This window comes from Siniperca chuatsi, linkage group LG10, assembly GCF_020085105.1.
Source record: "Siniperca chuatsi isolate FFG_IHB_CAS linkage group LG10, ASM2008510v1, whole genome shotgun sequence".
NCBI classification, from domain to species: Eukaryota; Metazoa; Chordata; class Actinopteri; order Centrarchiformes; family Sinipercidae; genus Siniperca; species Siniperca chuatsi.
This window is the reverse complement of record NC_058051.1, coordinates 21,296,330-21,314,177: the sequence shown is the minus strand read 5'-3', so window position 1 is coordinate 21,314,177 and position 17,848 is coordinate 21,296,330. Positions and strand designations below refer to the sequence as shown.

The window sequence follows — 17,848 nt, the reverse complement described above, 5'->3', positions numbered from 1 at the left end:
ATTTTCCAAGGTTTTAATGGCATATTTAGATCAAGCGCATCCTGCAACTTTAAAAGCTTCATCTCAGACAGTCAGACTTTCATGTAGTGGAAAAGTAGCTTGTGTCTATTATTATCTCAGCCTGGGTGAACAATTTCAAAGAATACTTCTGTATGAAACGTTAGACTCTGTTACATTCTCAGTTTGCTGGTCACAAGTGACTGACTTATATCTAAAAACAGCTCTGCTGTTATATAAAAGGATGAATACCTGCCCAAAAGCTGTAACAGGAGTTTGTGATGGCTGCTAGATAAAAGAGCCCAGAGGTGGATATCTCCCCACAGCTGAGCCAAAGTTTCAGTTTTCTCTTGTCCTTCAGTTTGACTATTGATTGTAAACGACACTGATACCTCAAACAATGCACATACTGTTCCTGGTGTTCTATATGTGCTTTCCTTTGTGGAGACCCACAGTTTCTGTTATAAAAGCATCAGGCTAAAGCCTTAAAATATACTGGTATACTAAAGAAAAAGAGATTTTAAACACAACAAACACACAAACAGAAAATGTTAGACAGCAGAAACTCAGGATAGAGATTTAGTAGATTTAAATAGCATTGCTATCATGGTGGTTAGCAGAAGATATCTTTCTCAGTACTGTTTTAATGCTGTGAAACACACCCAAAGCTCATACGAATGTCACATGAATACAGAAACACGTGGCCTTTGCTGACTGCCCACACCCACAGTCTTTTGGGGAAAGGTATCTCCACTCTCCAGTGCTTCCTGAACACTGCCGTGCGGAGGAAGGGTGTGTTGTAATGTGAGCGTTTCTGTGTTTATGTGTCCACATTATGTTTGTGACACTACAGCTGACATGTTGATGGCTATATAATCGTAACAGCGGATGTGGGTTTTCAGTGATGTGCGTTGCAAGAGGATAAGAGACTGACTTTGTGTACCATCCACTTTGCAAACATTAAAATTTCACTTTTGCTAGCATAGTAATACCTGGTTATGCTAGATTTTCATAAAGTGCATAATCTGTCGTGAAAGTTTCAGCCTCCTATCTCTGCTGTGTGTGTAAGTATGTGTGTACAAGAATGCAAGTGTGTGTATGTGTGTGTGTATTCATGTGGGAGACAGCTATTGTGAAACTCACATTGTCGCAACAGGCTAAATGTTTCGTGACACTGATGTGCATCCTGTCACTGGGATGAACTATATCAGCAACATCACTTCAAATGGTTAATCATACATTTTTTATGTCATCTCAGCTTCAACAAGTCATAATGAGAGAAAGAGACAGATTCATTTTCACCACATCAGCTAATAACATTTCATATCAGTTTTATCGGTTCGGTGGCTGAGAGCCACAGACAAGCTGGAGAAGATGGAAAGTACTGGTAGATGGACTAATGCACTGTTGGCTTTGGTAGGATTTGTTGACAATAAACAGAAATGTAGAATATTGCCAGCCATTTTGTAGGTAAAGCCTTGTTTGATTAATAAATAATCGGCATCTGCATAGAACACTGTTTAGTTAATTTTTTTGTATAACATACAAATCTACAATAACTGACCTTTACTAGCAACCAAGAGAAACACATTTCAATAAGTAAGATCATGTTTGCTAATACTGACTCCATCATGCACCTTCCCCAATCTCTGTGATCGTTTTCTGAACACTTCATTTATTCATTTATCCCATTTATATAGTGTTATCAGTACAGACAACAACAACAGGGAAAAGAAAAAGAAAAAATATATATTACTGTTACACGCACATTGTATTGCAGTAGGCTCTTTATATCATAAATACATAGGTGTAGAAGTATACTGCAAAGGATTTAAGGATCAAGGCTACAAATAAATATATAAAATAAAATTATAATCGTAGAAAAGGTTTCAGTCGTAGTCATCTGGACACTGTTTTCAGAATCAAGATGTTTCGGCTCCCATCCGGAAGTCATTCTGGGAGAATGTAATCCGGGAGAATGACTTCCGGATGGGAGCCAAAACGTCTTGATTCTGAAAACAGTGTCCAGATGACTACGACTGAAACCTTTTCTACGATAGAACACTCCTGGATGAATGAGGGACTACACCGTCATAAAATTATAATAATACAAATATAATAAAAATGGTTTTTGGCACGCAGAGTAGACAGGGGTCAAAAAGTCTACTCTCGAATGAGCAATCAGTTATATAGTGATCTTAATGATCCATTTAAAGTGAACCTCAGTTACTCAACTTGAAGACACATCATGACCTCCTTAATCCAACACCATTTAAAAGGTTGGCAAAACAAACCAAATAATTTCATTTTAAAAAGACAAGAAGTAGTATAAAGGTCAGGGAGGAAAGTGTTTTGGTTGCGTTCATGTGGAGCTTGTTTAAAATGACATGCCTGTGGACTTGTAAGACTGATTTTTTGTTCTCTAAAGTTAGTCGCATTAACCTATTCTATTAGTGCCTCGTAATATGATGTTATCAATTTTTTTCTCCAAAGAATAACTAGTGGCTATCATTTTTAAAACCTAAGGTGCCGTCTGCCTTGAACTCTGTGGATGCTGAAAACTTTGTCTCTAATACTAAAGAACTGGAAGATTTCCTTAGTAACATGATGGAGTGTCTGTTCACATGTTTATATTCTCTTTGTTTGTCATGCCTCAGATGTAATCCTTGATGTCTGTCTGTTTCCCTCAGTGCTCAGAGGCTCAGAAGCTCCTGAACATCGCCAAAGAGCTTGTCCAGACTGAAGAGGCCTACGTCAAAAGACTCAACCTCCTCGACCAGGTAACGTTGTGTCTCCGCATGCGTCTCTTTTTCCGTTAGTGTGTTTGTGAGTGTGACAGTGTGTTTGGATGCCTCTGATCCAAATTTCAATCTCCTAAATGTGCCAGTGGTCTTAGTGATTGAGATCAGGGCTGAGCTGGATTAAAACTGGCACTGTTATCCACTGAACAACAACCCTTCCTCTGCTGACTGGATTACTCAGAGCAGTGTAAGCACAATCATGTGAGAAACTGGTTTCGTGTGTGTGTGTCTGTACATGTGTTTTATTTATACATGTGCAGAATAAATACAGCTTTGTCACCACAAACCTGAGCATGAGCACTAACTGTGCATGTCTATAAAGCAGTACATATTGGTGTGTGTTGCAGTGTCATGCCCTCACAGTGCTCTTTAACTACTTGTATGTAAATCGTGTGAATTAAAGATTTAGCTGGGTTTCTAGTTAGAAAGTTCTTTAAAAAAACTGGGCTCAACGATGCAACCCAGCTTTAGCTGTTTCAATGGAGTCAACTTTTTTTGCAATCAATTTCACAAATATTACTAAAAATCAATTTTACTATACAACTCCACGTTTTAAAGATAATATTATAAACAATACACAAACATTATGTTCAATTTTTAAGCAGCACTTTATATTAATCCCTACTGACTGATCCAGTTTATCCGGAGTCAAGGTGTTTGGAGTAGTTTAGCACTTAGCTAAACTTCTCTCAAGGCTCTGATTCACAAAATAATTTAGTCATTTGGTCTATAAAATATCAGGAAATAGTCAATAACAATTTCCCAAAGTTACAAGTTTACATATTCAAATTCCTTGTTTGATCTGATCAACAATCCAAAACCCAAAGATATTCAGTTTACTATCATTGGAAACAAAGGAGAGCAGTAAGTATTCACATTTGGGCAGCTGGAACAAGTTAATTTTTGTAATTTTCTCTTGAAAAATGATTTGAACAATTACTTGGTTATCAAAATTGTTGCCGATTTACTAATCGACCAATCGTTTCAGCTTTAAATCTTATCTCCTAAATGCCATCACCTTTAAAAACTCTCTTCATTTTGCTTTAGATTTCCATCTTCGTTACTATCTCAGGCCATGACATCCTCCTGTACTGTGCTCTATTGACTCTTTTATTTGATCATCTCTTATTTTTGTAAATGGGTTATTGTATTTGTTTTCACCCTCTATTTCAGCCTAATTTCAGCCCTTATTCGTGTTCACTCATGTTTGTGATGAGATATTACTCCCGGTGGTTGATTCTTCTTCCTCTTTGCTAAGTTCATGTGGTAGAAGAAATGCACAGCTGCCCTATCGCAGAGCAACTATGGTTTATTTGCTACTGAAGGCAGAGAACCCTCACAGTTAACTTCCTGTTTTTGTCTCACCACTTTCACATGATGCTGACTTCCATGGAAACAATAGTGCCAATCTGTTGCTGACAGGGAAGCAAAAGGTGATGGAAGTGATTGGTGAAGCATTTCACTGGAGTTAAGACTGCCAGATTAGATATTATTCCCCACGATGAAACAATGTCAATTAATCTATTAGTCCATGAAAAGAAAATTGATAACTAACAATGCTGATGATTGATCAATGAATCATTTAAATGGGTACTCCAGTGATTAAGTACTGCATTTCCATACCATTTAGGGACTCACAAGAGAAACAATTGAAGCAACAGAGGCTGAGATTTAGGCCTTTAGTTCCTGGTATGGGTCAAGCTCCAAAAAAACTGGATCCTACATTTCCCATAACACAACCTATAGCATCTTTCATTAGAGCCTCAGTGACATGTCTTTCAAACTCCACACCTCCAGTTTGTAACGCAGGCTTTCTGTTATAAATTTGTCCCCAAGCTGAAATAACAAAGCCTTTCCACAGCCACAAAGGACATCGTGCAACCGTTTTCACATGCTGAGGAGAGCCAACCATGACTAGTAAATTGATTTTGACTTGTAAAATCGGTGGAGTGCCCCTGTTAAGCTATTTATCAAGCAAAAATGCCTGCTTTTCACTCCTTTATATCATTGTAAGTTGAATATCTTTCGGTTTTGGACTGTCGGTCAGATAAAACAAGCTATTATCAGAATTTTATTCATAATTTTTCATTTTTTAAACATGTCAGTTACAAATGTCAACAGTCAAAACTAAACTCAAAGTGATGTATCCATCAAGTTTATATTTTATATTTATTTACTTTATGGCACATGAGCAGTAAAGTTTTAGCTAACTCATATGTAGTGGCTGGTCACACTTAAAAAGCCAAAGCTGGAGCAAATGAATGTTTGTGTGGATAAACAACAACATGGAAATGTCTCTGACTATGTTTACATGCCTGCTCCATAAATAGGAGCCAGATTTGAGGGGTTTTGGAAACAGTTGCAAGAGTTTCTGTATACATATGTTGTGTTTTGTTTTGTTTTTCTCTGCAGGTATTTTGCACTAAGCTCACAGAGGCTGGAATCCCTCAGGACGTCATTACAGGGATCTTCTCCAACATCTCCTCTATCTACTGCTTCCATGACAAGTTCCTGCTCCCTGAGCTCAAGACACGCATTACTGGAGAATGGTGAGGAATAAACACTTGGCAGTTCAACGGCTTTCCAAAAGCATCAGTGTGACGTTACTGTTGAGATGGTTTGGCTCTGTACTGGTCGGTTAGGCTGTTGGTGTTGGCTGTAAAACTGTAGACAGCTGGGCGGCAGTTGAGGGCATTATTGTCTGGTTTTCAGTGGTGTCAGGTTGCTAGGTTGTGTGTTTTTTGTGTGTGTCAGAGTTGCAGAATTAAGGCATTTTCACAGTAGGCAGGAAATGTACCTCCACTCTGTGTTGTTGTGCCAACATCAGCCACCCTTGGTAGATAATGACTCCTCCAGAGGGCTGTGTTTAGGGAAATCACCTGTCACATAATGGTTCCCCTCACATTATTTTCAGGAACTCATTAAAATGTATTGGCTCAGATAGAAAGACTTAAAAACTGGTACACACAACCAAGAGACATCCACACAGCAAGTCAGAAAAGTACACCGTAGGAAGAAAGTTCATCAGGAGGATTCATTTGTGCAATTCCCCAAAATTGTTCCTGAGATTAGTCTAATTTGTTATGAGCTTTCATTTGTTTCATACTTCTGAAGAATGACATCAGTGCTTCCCGTCTTCCTGTCTGGGAATATAACCTTTGTTGGCCTCAAAATGTTAATCCATGTTTGTGAAATGTCAGGAGAAAAAGATGTAATTGAATCAGCTAAATCAAACCTTTTATTACCAACCTCACTTCACTAAGTTGGAAACTGTAAGGAGATCTATTCTCCCAGCAGGTTTTGAGGATTTTCCTCCTAAGATTTAATTCGGAGCATTTGTATCTATAAAAACTGATTACATAAACAAGTAACTTAAGTTACAGTGGCCGGTTGATTCAGCTGTCATTAAAGGCTTGTAAGATGTAATTGAACTTTCTGAAATGCTAGCTTCATGTCATGAGATAAAACAAAATCACTGACAAGCTGAACTTGCCTTTAAAATGTTGAGCCTTAAATGGAAGCTGCAGTAGCGCCTACTGTAAGATTTTTTGTCCTTAGAAGGTTTTGCATTAATCTGTTTGTTGTGTTTGCTGTAGGAACACTAACCCTCGTATTGGAGACATCCTCCAGAAACTGGCTCCGTTCATGAAGATGTACGGAGAATATGTGAAGAACTTTGACCGAGCCATGGACTTGGTCAACACCTGGACACAGCGGTCTTCACAGTTCAAGAGTGTCGTGCAGAATATACAGGTAGGTGTCCTGTGTTTGTTTGTATGTGTTGTCTCTATAACACTTTTTTGTTGTTTTGTACTTTACAAAATGTCCTGTTTTGGACCGTTTTTCCATTTTCTCATGCACAACTGCATGTATTCATTGTACTGGGGGCTGGAAATCTGGTCACATGTATCTAATGATTGTTTATTACATGATACATAACCAGTTTTAGATGCAGATTTTTAGGTTTTTACGATTAATCAGTTAAAATCTTTGTTTTTATGTTTGAACCATCAGAAACAGGATGTGTGTGGGAACCTGACGTTGCAGCACCACATGCTGGAGCCGGTCCAAAGGATTCCTCGCTACGAGCTGTTGCTCAAAGACTACCTGAAGAAGCTGCCTGATGACGCTCTGGACCGAAAAGACGCAGAGAGTGAGACATTAAACCCACTGTTTTGTAACGCGCACACTGCTCAGTCACGACTGATCATCTGCAAGTTGCAGAGAAATTTTCCACTTACAGTTTCCTGTCTTCCTGTCAACCTGTTTTACTTCTGTGGAATATGTCATTTTATTTAAACTTTCACCTGTAATTGTTTTGATCACAGAGATACATGTTATGTGGCATGTATATGATGGTATCATTGGTGTGTGTCTGTCAAAAATAATTACGTTGATTGATGGACCTGTAAACCAATTATCTTATTTTACAAGTCAGTCATTATCTATATTAAACTAAATAGAAAAATAACAAATGTCTAGATGGCAGTGCCCTCATTAAGATAAAGAGCAAATGTCTGAACTTGGACTAAACTGCAATAATTAGAGGTGGCTCGAACACAAAAATTAGGTGAAATGACGCAGATTCAAATTCAAAGAAGCGCTGGTCACGTCCACTCGAGTTGATAATGCACATTTGTGGTTATGTGGCTCCATGACTGTACAAGGGCAGGAGGAGAAGGAGTAGAAAGTAGTGGGGTCTGGAGGAAAATAGGTGAAACAGGAGCTCCTGGTAAGTTTTGAAATCAGACTGTCTGAGTTGTCGGTATCTGTTTTCACTGCAACGGCCACTTTCCTTCCCCTGTTGGTTTGTGGCCTTGTTGTATGTGAACGCATCTTGCTAGAGAATACTAACCCTCCGTGGATATTGCTCTTTTCTGCTCCACTTTTACTTTGCATAGCTCAAACCTTGTTTGGCTGCCAGTTGATGAGATTTAGCTTACATGATACTATGATTCATTGTTTGGCTCCGTGATGCTAGATGTCATGATCCAGAGAAACTTAATGTGTCATATGTTTCAGATTAGATAGAGATTAGATTCCAGAAATTGACTAGCACCAGAATCTTTGCTCTTTGATCACGGATGAGGAGGGCCCACAAAATTCATCTTAACTGACCATTCAAATCCAAGTAGACTCATACAAGCTAGCAAAAGTGCTTTTTGCACACAATCTTTGTATTGTTGGAAAAATCACCTTTATTAACATAATATGCCAACAAGAATCTATGTGTTAATGTGTACAGCACAATAAATAAATAAAATTAGGAGTTCCTCTTTAAGATAAACAGTTGTTATGTTGCGTGGAGACCTTTGCCTCAGTAATACCCTCATTAGGATTACCGGTTAATTGAATCTATCATGGAGATTATGGCAGGACATTCAGCAGCTCCAGTGCCTCTTTTTACACAGTTGTTAGTATGACGCATGTTAGATGACTTCATTTCTCCCTGATGCTTCAAATAGTGTTCTGTGTGTAGTTTCATGTACTGCCTGGTAGAGACAAACTACACACTTAATGTCAGTATGTCATTCTTTATGCCCAAAACTACATTTTACATGATCTGATGTCCTCCCACATCCCTTTGTCCATTTACTTAAGCATTAACTTCACCACTCTGTGCTGTTTGGAGTCTACAGAAGGGGTTTCTCTCATCCACTCCAGCTGAAAAGCAGTTTATCACAGTTGTTTTGGCCTCATTTCCCGCGCCTGTATGTCTCTTCTGTTTATGTAGGCCATGATTAAGATGGCTGACTCAGGTGCTCACAGGCATTAGTACAAGGCTCTCTACTGGCTAAACGCCAGCCTAATATATACAGTGTGGTTAATGTTAAGACAGTAGATGTTTAGCATTAGAATCCTGTTAAATTTGTATAATATAGCTAGTGTGACACCCCTGACAATTCTTATTTTCCAGTGAGGAAAAACCTTGAGTGTGATCTTATTGTTGTTAATTCTGGATTTTATGCTAACATCTGAATATGTGAATGCTTGTTACAGAGGCACTGGAGCTAATCTCTACTGCAGCTAACCATTCCAATGCAGCAATCAGGAAAATGGTAAGTCTTTGCTCAACGCCATACTTCACTCTTCTGTTTCTTCTTTTTAAACTCTTTTCAACACTCCTTCACTGTCTCATTGAGCTTCATGAAAACCAGCTAATGTGTTCCCCAATCAAAGAGTTGCTGATGCTATACTGTCAGCAACATTGCAAGGTTTAGTCTGAGGGAGTGAACAAGTTGAAAAAGTACAGACAGGAAGTTGCTGTTTCCTGCTTCGAGTTTCACAGCTTGAGGAAGACTGACTGACTTTTTTTTTCTGTCTGGCCATGTTACTCGTATTTCTCACATCCTTCAAACAATTTAAGCAGGCAAATGTGTTTATGAATCAATAATGAAATATAATACCTGCTTTCTGCCTTACTGGAAAAGCCATGAATGAACAAGAGCCTTGACTGATAACAAAACAACTCCCTCTGGTGGAGTTTGGCTTATAGCTCCATCTGTCTTCTCGCTCTAGTCTTGTCTGCTTCTGCTTTCCTCATCCTCCTGTTGCCTAATGTTTCAGGAGAAGATGCACAAGCTGCTGGAGGTTTATGAGCGGCTTGGAGGAGAAGAGGACATAGTTAACCCAGCCAATGAGCTCATCAAAGAAGGACATATCAAGAAGATGTCAGCCAAAAATGGAACAGCACAAGACCGATACCTCTACTTGGTGAGAGGACTGACTGAAGTGTTAGATTAGAGAAATATCAGACTGCTGGAGGATCTTTGTAAATGTGATTGTGTGATATTTTTCTGTCTCTGATCTAGTTCAACAATATGGTGCTATACTGCGTGCCTAAACTCAGACTGATGGGACAGAAGTTCAGTGTCCGAGAGAGGATTGACATCGCTGGCATGGAGGTGCAGTTCTGCTTCTCTTTCTGTTAGATGTCTTTTGTTTTCTCCTCTAGCCTTCCATGTATTTATTCTGGTGGGTGCAAATCGAATTTCCTCTGTTTCTTGACCTCAGGTGCAGGAGAATGTGAAGCAGAACCTTCCTCACACATTTGCCATCATCGGCAAACAGCGTTCCCTGGAGCTGCAAGCCAGGTAAAGACATTTCAATCAGTCGCCAGAGAAAAACTCTAGACTGAACTGAAATTTGAAAATGTGCTGTTACTGTATAAAATGCAGTTCATTCCTATGGAGCCCCCAAAGTGTTCAATATTAATAAGACATTGTTAAAATCATATGAATAAAGTAAACTATAAAAATGGAACAATTCAATTGTGAAATAATTTAAGGAATTATTACAACTCAACTAATTAATATGAAATGTTATTTTAGTATTTTATATTAACAGAGTTGGAGTTCACATTTATTTCACCACAGGAAATGTATTTCAAAATTATCTTTTTTAAAAGACTGTTTTTAAAAAATAAACAGACCATACCATACCAAAATTCCATTTAAAAGATGGTATTTTTCCCAGTGACACTTATCACATATCACATTTTCTTTTAAAATGTAACTTTTATTTCATAATGTCACTTTTCATAACACTGGCGATGTCACCAGTCATGTTTCAGCCAATCACATGCTCCCTGCCGCCTAGCAGGCCCACCAATGAGAAGGGTCTATCTGCAGTCTCGCAGACTACAAGCTGGTCTGTGAACTCGGGTTATGATTATTTCATAATGTCTTATTTGAACGCTTTGGGGCTCCATACATTCATTGTCTAATTGCAATATCTGAATAGTCCAAGCCATTTAATTTTGATGGTCTGTATTTTTTGTTAAAATAAAATAATCTCATGATCTTTTATTTACTTTACAGGACAGCTGAGGAGAAAGAAGACTGGATTCAGGCAAGGATCACACACATGCTCGCATACATAATGTATATACTAGTAGTACACCCACGTGCATATGCACACACAGTCTCTCTCTCTCTCAAGCACACATGCAGCATTTTGGGCCTGTGCCTTTGGTAGTTCTGCTATTAGAGAAAGGAATTAGCGAAGATTTCCTCCCCATACTCATTCAGTGTGTTTGGGAATTATATTCTCCAATAAAGCCCCTCACTATGGCTCATTTAGCCCATTACAGCAGAGAAAAGCTGATTAAAACATTTTGCAGGCTGGAAGAGGAGGTGAGCATATTACAGAGGGGGTTTGGGAGGTTTTATTTGTGTTTTTAGTCTGTATGTAAGCATGAGAGAGAGGCTGAAATGGATAGAAGGAGCATTCAGAAAAGCAAAAGACAGTGGAAAGTAAACTTAAAAGATTTTACCTACCTCCCATCATCTTCTCTTTTTCACTTTAGTCACATGAATCCTTTTAAGTTAAGTAACAGACCATGTAGGATACATAACATAAGATCAGACACTTTTACATCATGCTGTAATTCTGCAATTTAGCATATTTACTCTGCCTTTTGTCTCATGACAAGTACAAAAAGAATAAATCCATTCAAATGCCAACGTGTCTGATCAATAATTCGTCTTTTTGTTTTTCACTTACTTTCCTATGTGATCTCTCCATCGCTCCTCCTCTGTCCTCTAAATCTCTTCTGACTCTTAGGTGATCCTGGCCACTATTGAACGGCACAAACAAAACAGCGAAACATTCAATAAAGCTTTCAACAGCTCCTTCTCCCGGGAAGATGACCACCTCCCTGAATCACCGGTCAGTCTCACTCTCCCTTAATCAGTCAGTTCATTGATTTGTCAATTAGTGGGTCATCCCATGCAATGAATCATGGGAGGCTAGTGGTACACCAAACAAGTTCATAATAGTCTGGTCTTTGTCTGCCTGAACAGCTCTCCATCTTTGGATATGGTCGTATTATACACACAAAACACACACATAAAGAAGGTCTTTCTCTCCATCCCTGACAGTTTGCAACAAGTAGCGTCTGTGAGTCTCTTCTCCCAGAACTCTCTCATGACCTAATAGGGAAAGCCCAAGTGTATACAAAACTCTTATGGATCTGCTTTGACCCACTTTGTGCTGGCTGGAGCTGGACGCTGGCCAAACGTAACTTTACACAAGCCAGAGGACTAGATTCAGCAAGTCCAGACTGACACCTAGTGGTAGAGATATCTGACTGCAAGCAGAAGCTGCCACTTCTCAATATGTTCTTTTTACTTCTCCTCAGGGTCCCTGGTGCAACACATCCATCGACTCAGATGGTGAAAAACTGCATGAAAGGGTAAGATACTAATATATACTATATATACAGAAATAACACTTCTTGTCACCTGCCATGCTGGTGGTACCTGTAGGAGTACTGGTTCACACAGTGTTATATTAGATAAATTACCATAAACAAGTGAGAACTGTCTCTGGGGATCTCATTTCAGAAATTTGGTGTCCTTAAGCATTAACCCTCTAGGGGAACCCAGGGCAGACATCAGTTGTGGGCCCCTAATGACTCCCCCATTTCCCCCACTGTCTCTGTATTGTGTATGTATTAGTTAGTTATTAGTAATTAGCTTGTAACTTGATTAGGAACAAATTTATTTAGGAATATGTACCATGTAAATGCAATATAAAATGAAATAATATACTTCTTAAAATTAGATTTTAAGTCTATAAGACGGTGCCTTAAGATTATGTACTAGCTCCTGCAGGTTATGTTTACAACCCAACCTACGCTATTTCCTGTCCCACCTACTTTTGGCCACACCACCCATGTAAATTTCACCAGGCTGATTTCCATCTGACTGCACCATGAGAAGAGGCCTAATCAGGCTAATTAGGTGAAAACACCTGTATGGGCAAATTACAAGTGTGTATGCGCTTTGAAGTAAAACAGAAAGCTTGAAATTGCAACAATACTTTTGTCTTTTTTTGGAGTAAACCTACTCTTAATTAAACAGACATTTTGGCTGATAAATGGGCTTAAAGGATTCTGCAGCTTTTGTAAAAAATTTATTAAAACAATGAGCTTTTATATGTTTTTAGTGCTTGTGCTGTGACACAGGTTTTCGTGGTTATCCTGAAAGGTACATTGATCTCAGGTTGGATCATTGTGGTGATGATGATAATGCTGGGTTGACAATAGCAATGGATCCATCTGCTTCTCTCATCTAAAAAAGGATGAACTGTTTTGTCCTCACTGACCAGCCTGCTGTAAATGGACAGAAAGCTCTCATGTTATCTATATAAAAAGAAGATGAATTTCACTCTGTCCCACAATGCATCTATTAATAACAATCTGACAACCTGCACTGCTGTGGACACCTCCATCTGGTCTCCTTTTTAGTTGTCTTTTAGAGAAGGATAGTGTGTCTGTGTGGGTGTCTGTCTGTCTGTCTGTCTGTCTGTTAATACAAAGGAAAAATGGAAGGCAGGCAGCTAGACAAAGGATGAAGCAAGACGAGCCGTCAGACATTCCTTTTGGTTCAGTTGTGCTGAAACTGAATAGACTGAAGACCTTGACACATGACTCCTGTGGTTGTTTTTTTTGTCCCCCCCCCCATATTTTCCAGAAGAGTTCCAGGAAAAAGGAGAAAGAGAAGCAAACGTGTAAAGGCTGCAATGAGAGCTTCAACTTTACCAAACGCAAACACCACTGCAAGTCCTGTGGAGCGGTGAGCACAGATGGAACAAGAGAAATGTGGACACTGTTTTGTAGGATGGAGAAATGAAGGAATGGAGAGAGCCAGGGAACAAGTGGAAAATTTCTTTTGGACAATTAACTGATAACAACTTAACAGCCTCTCAGTGCCATCTCCCTTTCTCTCTCTGTCCTTCTGCAGGCCATCTGTGCAAAGTGTTCAAAGACCTTGGACAACAAAACAAGCCGAGTGTGCCCGGAGTGTTTCGAAGCCAGCCTCAGCCTGGAGAATCTAAGCGTTAGTGAACAGAAAAGAAAAGCTGTGCCTGAGGTGAGACACTTGGAGACAAACAAGAACACACACACTGAGAAACATTTAGCAGCATGTGCATAATAGTTTCTTTTTCTGCCTCGATTCATGCCAGTCCAATGAGATCCATGTCTCCCAGTATACCAACAGTCAATGTCAACCAAGGTTCAGCTGCCAGACGGCACTGCTGGCAACAAAAAGAAAGAGAGAAGCACAGTAGTTTACTTATTAACAGTACACCAACTCTGTTGAATAGAAAAGTCCTTGTGTTGTCTGAAATCATTGCACACACATATAAACACACATTATACACATGCAGTACATGTGCATTTATGCATTTACACAGATTCACATTGAAAGATCAACTAATCCCTCTTTGATGACTAATACTATAATGAGATCTCAGCTTAATGTTGTCTCCGCTGACTCAACAGTCTGGCTGCTTCAGGTGTCTGTGCCTGTCTGGGATGTTGTGGATGGATGTACAGTATACTCTGGTTGTATCACAAGATCCCAAGGGGGGAAAAAACCTAATCTGCATTGAGATTAGTCACCACATGGGGGAGCTGTAGGCCATACAAGGGTTAGACAAGGGGCAGCAGGAGCTTGAACACCTGTCCATGTACAAATCTCACTGTGTCCTACATTGTCGTTACGTAATGGTGAACAGTGGAAGATCTGCACTGTCATTTGCTCATCAAATTCAAATCCCCAAAATGTGACACAGATGGATTTCACTAACAAGTTAATTCAAATCAATGATAATGATAATAAATGTTAGTTTTACCCTTTTCACAACAGTTACAAAGTAATTTACATGGGAAAATCAAGATTCAATTGTGCTATTTAATTCAATATTCAGTTCTCAGTCAGTTATACAGTCTATAAATCATTTACCGTTGGCCTGCCAGGTAGTCTTACAGTGAAGAGGTGTGTGTGTGTGTGTGTGTGTGTGTATAAAAAAACAAAAACAGTCCTCTTTATATAGCCTTCTATACTATTGTATCTTTTTAGAGGCAGACATCTCTAACGGGGGAGAACTGCCTGCTATGTGGCCACCTTCAAGTGCAGGAGAAAGGAAAGAGCTGGATCAAGATGTGGGTAGCTGTCACCAAGGCTGAGCCACTGGTGCTGTACTTGCAGAGCAGTGGACAGGTAAGAGTTCAACACACACTCTGGAGATAGGTATTTGTGTTCATGTGCCGTGATCCAGCTGTTAATTACAAAATATACCATGTTTTTATCAGTTTTAAGCATTATATATATTTGAAGTACTTTATATACCCTTTATTTATTTTACTCACTCTAGTTATCACTTACAATACATAGATTGTATAACATGTGGTTCCCCTGTTATGTTAAGCACTGTACAAATAAAGGACAGTAAACATAGCACAAGTTGCCCCACATGGCCACATAACCAGTGTGCTTCAGTCATCTGTTGTATATCCGCTGATCCTCTTGCTACACTTGTCTGGCTTTTCTATATGTCCTGCCTACTTCCTCCTTTTTGAAGCAGGACATCTGTACAGTGTAGCGAATGTGCACATCAGTCAGTATGAGTAAGTCAGATCTATCCAATCCTGTCTGTGCCAGGTTGTCTGTGCACTGTCTGTGCCCTGTAGATTTGGGCCAGGAGGATTTGGTTGTCCTGAATCTGACCACAGGTATAGCCGCTGCTGCCGGTGACGCTGCTCTCCCCTGTGTAACTAGGTTATAGTTTGCACTGACCAGATGAAGCAAACTCTTTGGATTTACAGTAGTTCCTTGAAATCTTGGCTCTGTGTGTAGCAATACATCTGTTAGGAACATCCCAAGGAGAGGAATATAACGAGTGGTTTACATGCCTGCTTAAAATAAAAAGATTCCCAAAACATGTTTTTCTAGAGACTGTGATTCTCTATCAGTCATAGCGGATGGCACAGGAGGGAAGTCAGCCTGTTAAAGCCTCCCCTCGTTTCATTTCCAAGACTAATATCCCAATCCCACTGCAGAAAGCTGCCATTCCAAAGATTAGGATTAATGGGAGTTGGACAAGCGTTTCCTGATTATACAGAAAGAAAGAGGGGGAAGGGAGAGGGGAGGACAGGGTTTACTATACATGCCTGGGGGAATCTATTCTCCTGACAAGCTGTCACTTGCTGTATTGACAGTATGTTTCCTCTAACTTCAAAAGAATGCTTATTCAAGAGAAACCCAATTTTAAATACTACCAGATTTCTTCTGATCGACTTATTTTACTCATTTCTGTAGGACTCCAAGGGAGCACGGGCGGTGCCTCTCCCCGGGTTTGAAGTAAGCGTGGTACCGTCACCGGCAAGCGAGAAGTTGGAGGTCAAACACGCGCTCAGGCTCAGCCACACCCAGCAAACTTTGCTCTTAAGTGCCCAAGATGCAGAACTTCATGCCAAGTGGGTGGAAGTCCTCTCTAAAGCTGCCCGCGGAGAAACGGCCACAGATGCATCGACGAGCCTGACTGAACACAGGAAGAGCCAGTAGCGGCCATGTTGGAGTCACAGGACTCGCTCCCCCTCCATCCCTCTCCTGTGTATAGAGCACACATTACTTGAATTCACTTTACCTTGGCACTTTTTCTTTAGCTTTATTTTTTTTCTCCCCTTTTTTTGAAAGGACCACTCAATCCTTCCTATGCCACTTCAATCTTATCCTCATGAACACACAGCTACTCCTTCTCTCTTCATCTTTCTGTTTCTCTCGAATACACAAAAACAAGAAGGACTATGCCACCAACGCCACTGTAAGTATGTGTGGTTAGGATATTTTATTTCTGTGTTTTCAACTGCCTGAGAGGACTAAATGTTTTATTTGTAATATAGCTGAAGAAGGTTCTTGTATGTTTTTTGTTTTTGTTTGTTTTTTTAAAGATGAAATTCCTTGTACATTACGAGACTGTTGTGAAGCATTAAATGTTTGTCTTTTCATTTGTGCGAAAGTATGTATGTATGTGTGTGTTTTTGATTGAGTCTCCTCCCGTGTCTATTAAGTATTAAATGTTAGTGTAAGAAACCTGCGCCACCTCTCTGTTCTCTTCTCTCCTGCTGGGGACACAGTGGCAGTTCAGTGGGTATTGTACAGTATGTATACTATAGTGCTATGTAAGGAAACAGAAAAAAAGACATTTTAACTTAAAAAGACACAGAGATGTGTATGCTTGTGGCTGGCCACCTGATGCTCCCACTGTCAGCTCCCATTTTACAGACCCTCTTCTCATACTTCTCATCTATATTGGTAATAATTCCCTCCCATCATTGTCTTTGGACTCTGAGACCTCTAATCTGAGTCTGATCCTCCACATTTCCACTCTCTCATTATTGTGACTCGTCCAGATGAGCGTACACAGCCAGAATGGGATCACATGGCCTCGACTCTGACCCTGTGCTGCAGGTTCAGTCCCTCAATATCTCCACTTGTACACGTGCTAAATAAATCCTTTCCTTGTATTTCTCTCTCTCTGCGCATAGCAACCATTTGCCTGCTTCTCTCCCTTTGGTGATGTGATGGAAACGAAGTACTGTACTGTAAAACTGTTTATTCTGCCTTGCCCCCCTGCTCTTATCAGCACCAGCCTTTAAGCAAAAGTAGCAAAAACAACTCGTCATTGGATCTCTTTGTGCATGTAAACTCACTCATATTTATGTACCGTGCTATGAAATCTTGCCCCTGTCCTTCTTTTTATGCTTCAGAATTCATTCTTGTCGTACTGTAAGTGAGCAGAGTCCGCATTGAGTGTTTTAAACATGGATTGTGCGCAGTGGAAAAGCAGTCAAGCATATCATCAATAAACAGATGTGATTCAGTCAGTACCACGCTGTCCAACAAGATCTTCACGTGTCATCAATTTCTGTCTGTCTTGTCTTAATGAAACACACACAAGCACAAGGACTACAGATATACTTTTGCTAATTGTATAGGGAAAGCCCAATCAGAGGCATACATTGCTGTTCATTCACTCCAGCCACAGATCTTTTGATATCACACACGAAACAACATATGAAATAATGCCTGCAGATATTTGATTTAATATGCTAATGGGATGTAAGAGGATTAATGGCCATACTTTGTGTGCAAATACATTTCTGTGTGCATGTGTACATGTTATATAGAGTTTCTATACTGTAGTTTTAGTTCAGTTCCTTTCTATTGTTTTATATGTCCACTTCTCGTTTTCACTTC

General features: G+C 39.7%; 1 protein-coding gene across 4 annotated transcripts in view; it reads left to right on the top strand.

The window, feature by feature from the left end:
* Positions 1-17,496, top strand: part of fgd (faciogenital dysplasia) — a 52,606-nt gene extending 35,110 nt beyond the window's left edge. For 3 of the 4 annotated variants that reach the window (XM_044212009.1, XM_044212011.1, XM_044212012.1), the window contains exons 5-19: positions 2,688-2,777; positions 5,211-5,347; positions 6,395-6,551; positions 6,813-6,951; positions 8,799-8,857; positions 9,366-9,512; positions 9,611-9,703; positions 9,813-9,892; positions 10,619-10,649; positions 11,364-11,468; positions 11,941-11,994; positions 13,277-13,378; positions 13,547-13,675; positions 14,669-14,809; positions 15,908-17,496. In XM_044212009.1, coding sequence (XP_044067944.1) covers positions 2,688-2,777; positions 5,211-5,347; positions 6,395-6,551; positions 6,813-6,951; positions 8,799-8,857; positions 9,366-9,512; positions 9,611-9,703; positions 9,813-9,892; positions 10,619-10,649; positions 11,364-11,468; positions 11,941-11,994; positions 13,277-13,378; positions 13,547-13,675; positions 14,669-14,809; positions 15,908-16,153 — 1,710 coding nt within the window. In that variant the 3' untranslated portion in view covers positions 16,154-17,496. The remainder of the gene's footprint in view (positions 1-2,687; positions 2,778-5,210; positions 5,348-6,394; positions 6,552-6,812; positions 6,952-8,798; positions 8,858-9,365; positions 9,513-9,610; positions 9,704-9,812; positions 9,893-10,618; positions 10,650-11,363; positions 11,469-11,940; positions 11,995-13,276; positions 13,379-13,546; positions 13,676-14,668; positions 14,810-15,907) is intronic. The other variant, XM_044212010.1, reaches the window with a different exon arrangement.
* The last annotated feature ends 352 nt before the right edge of the window (positions 17,497-17,848 follow it).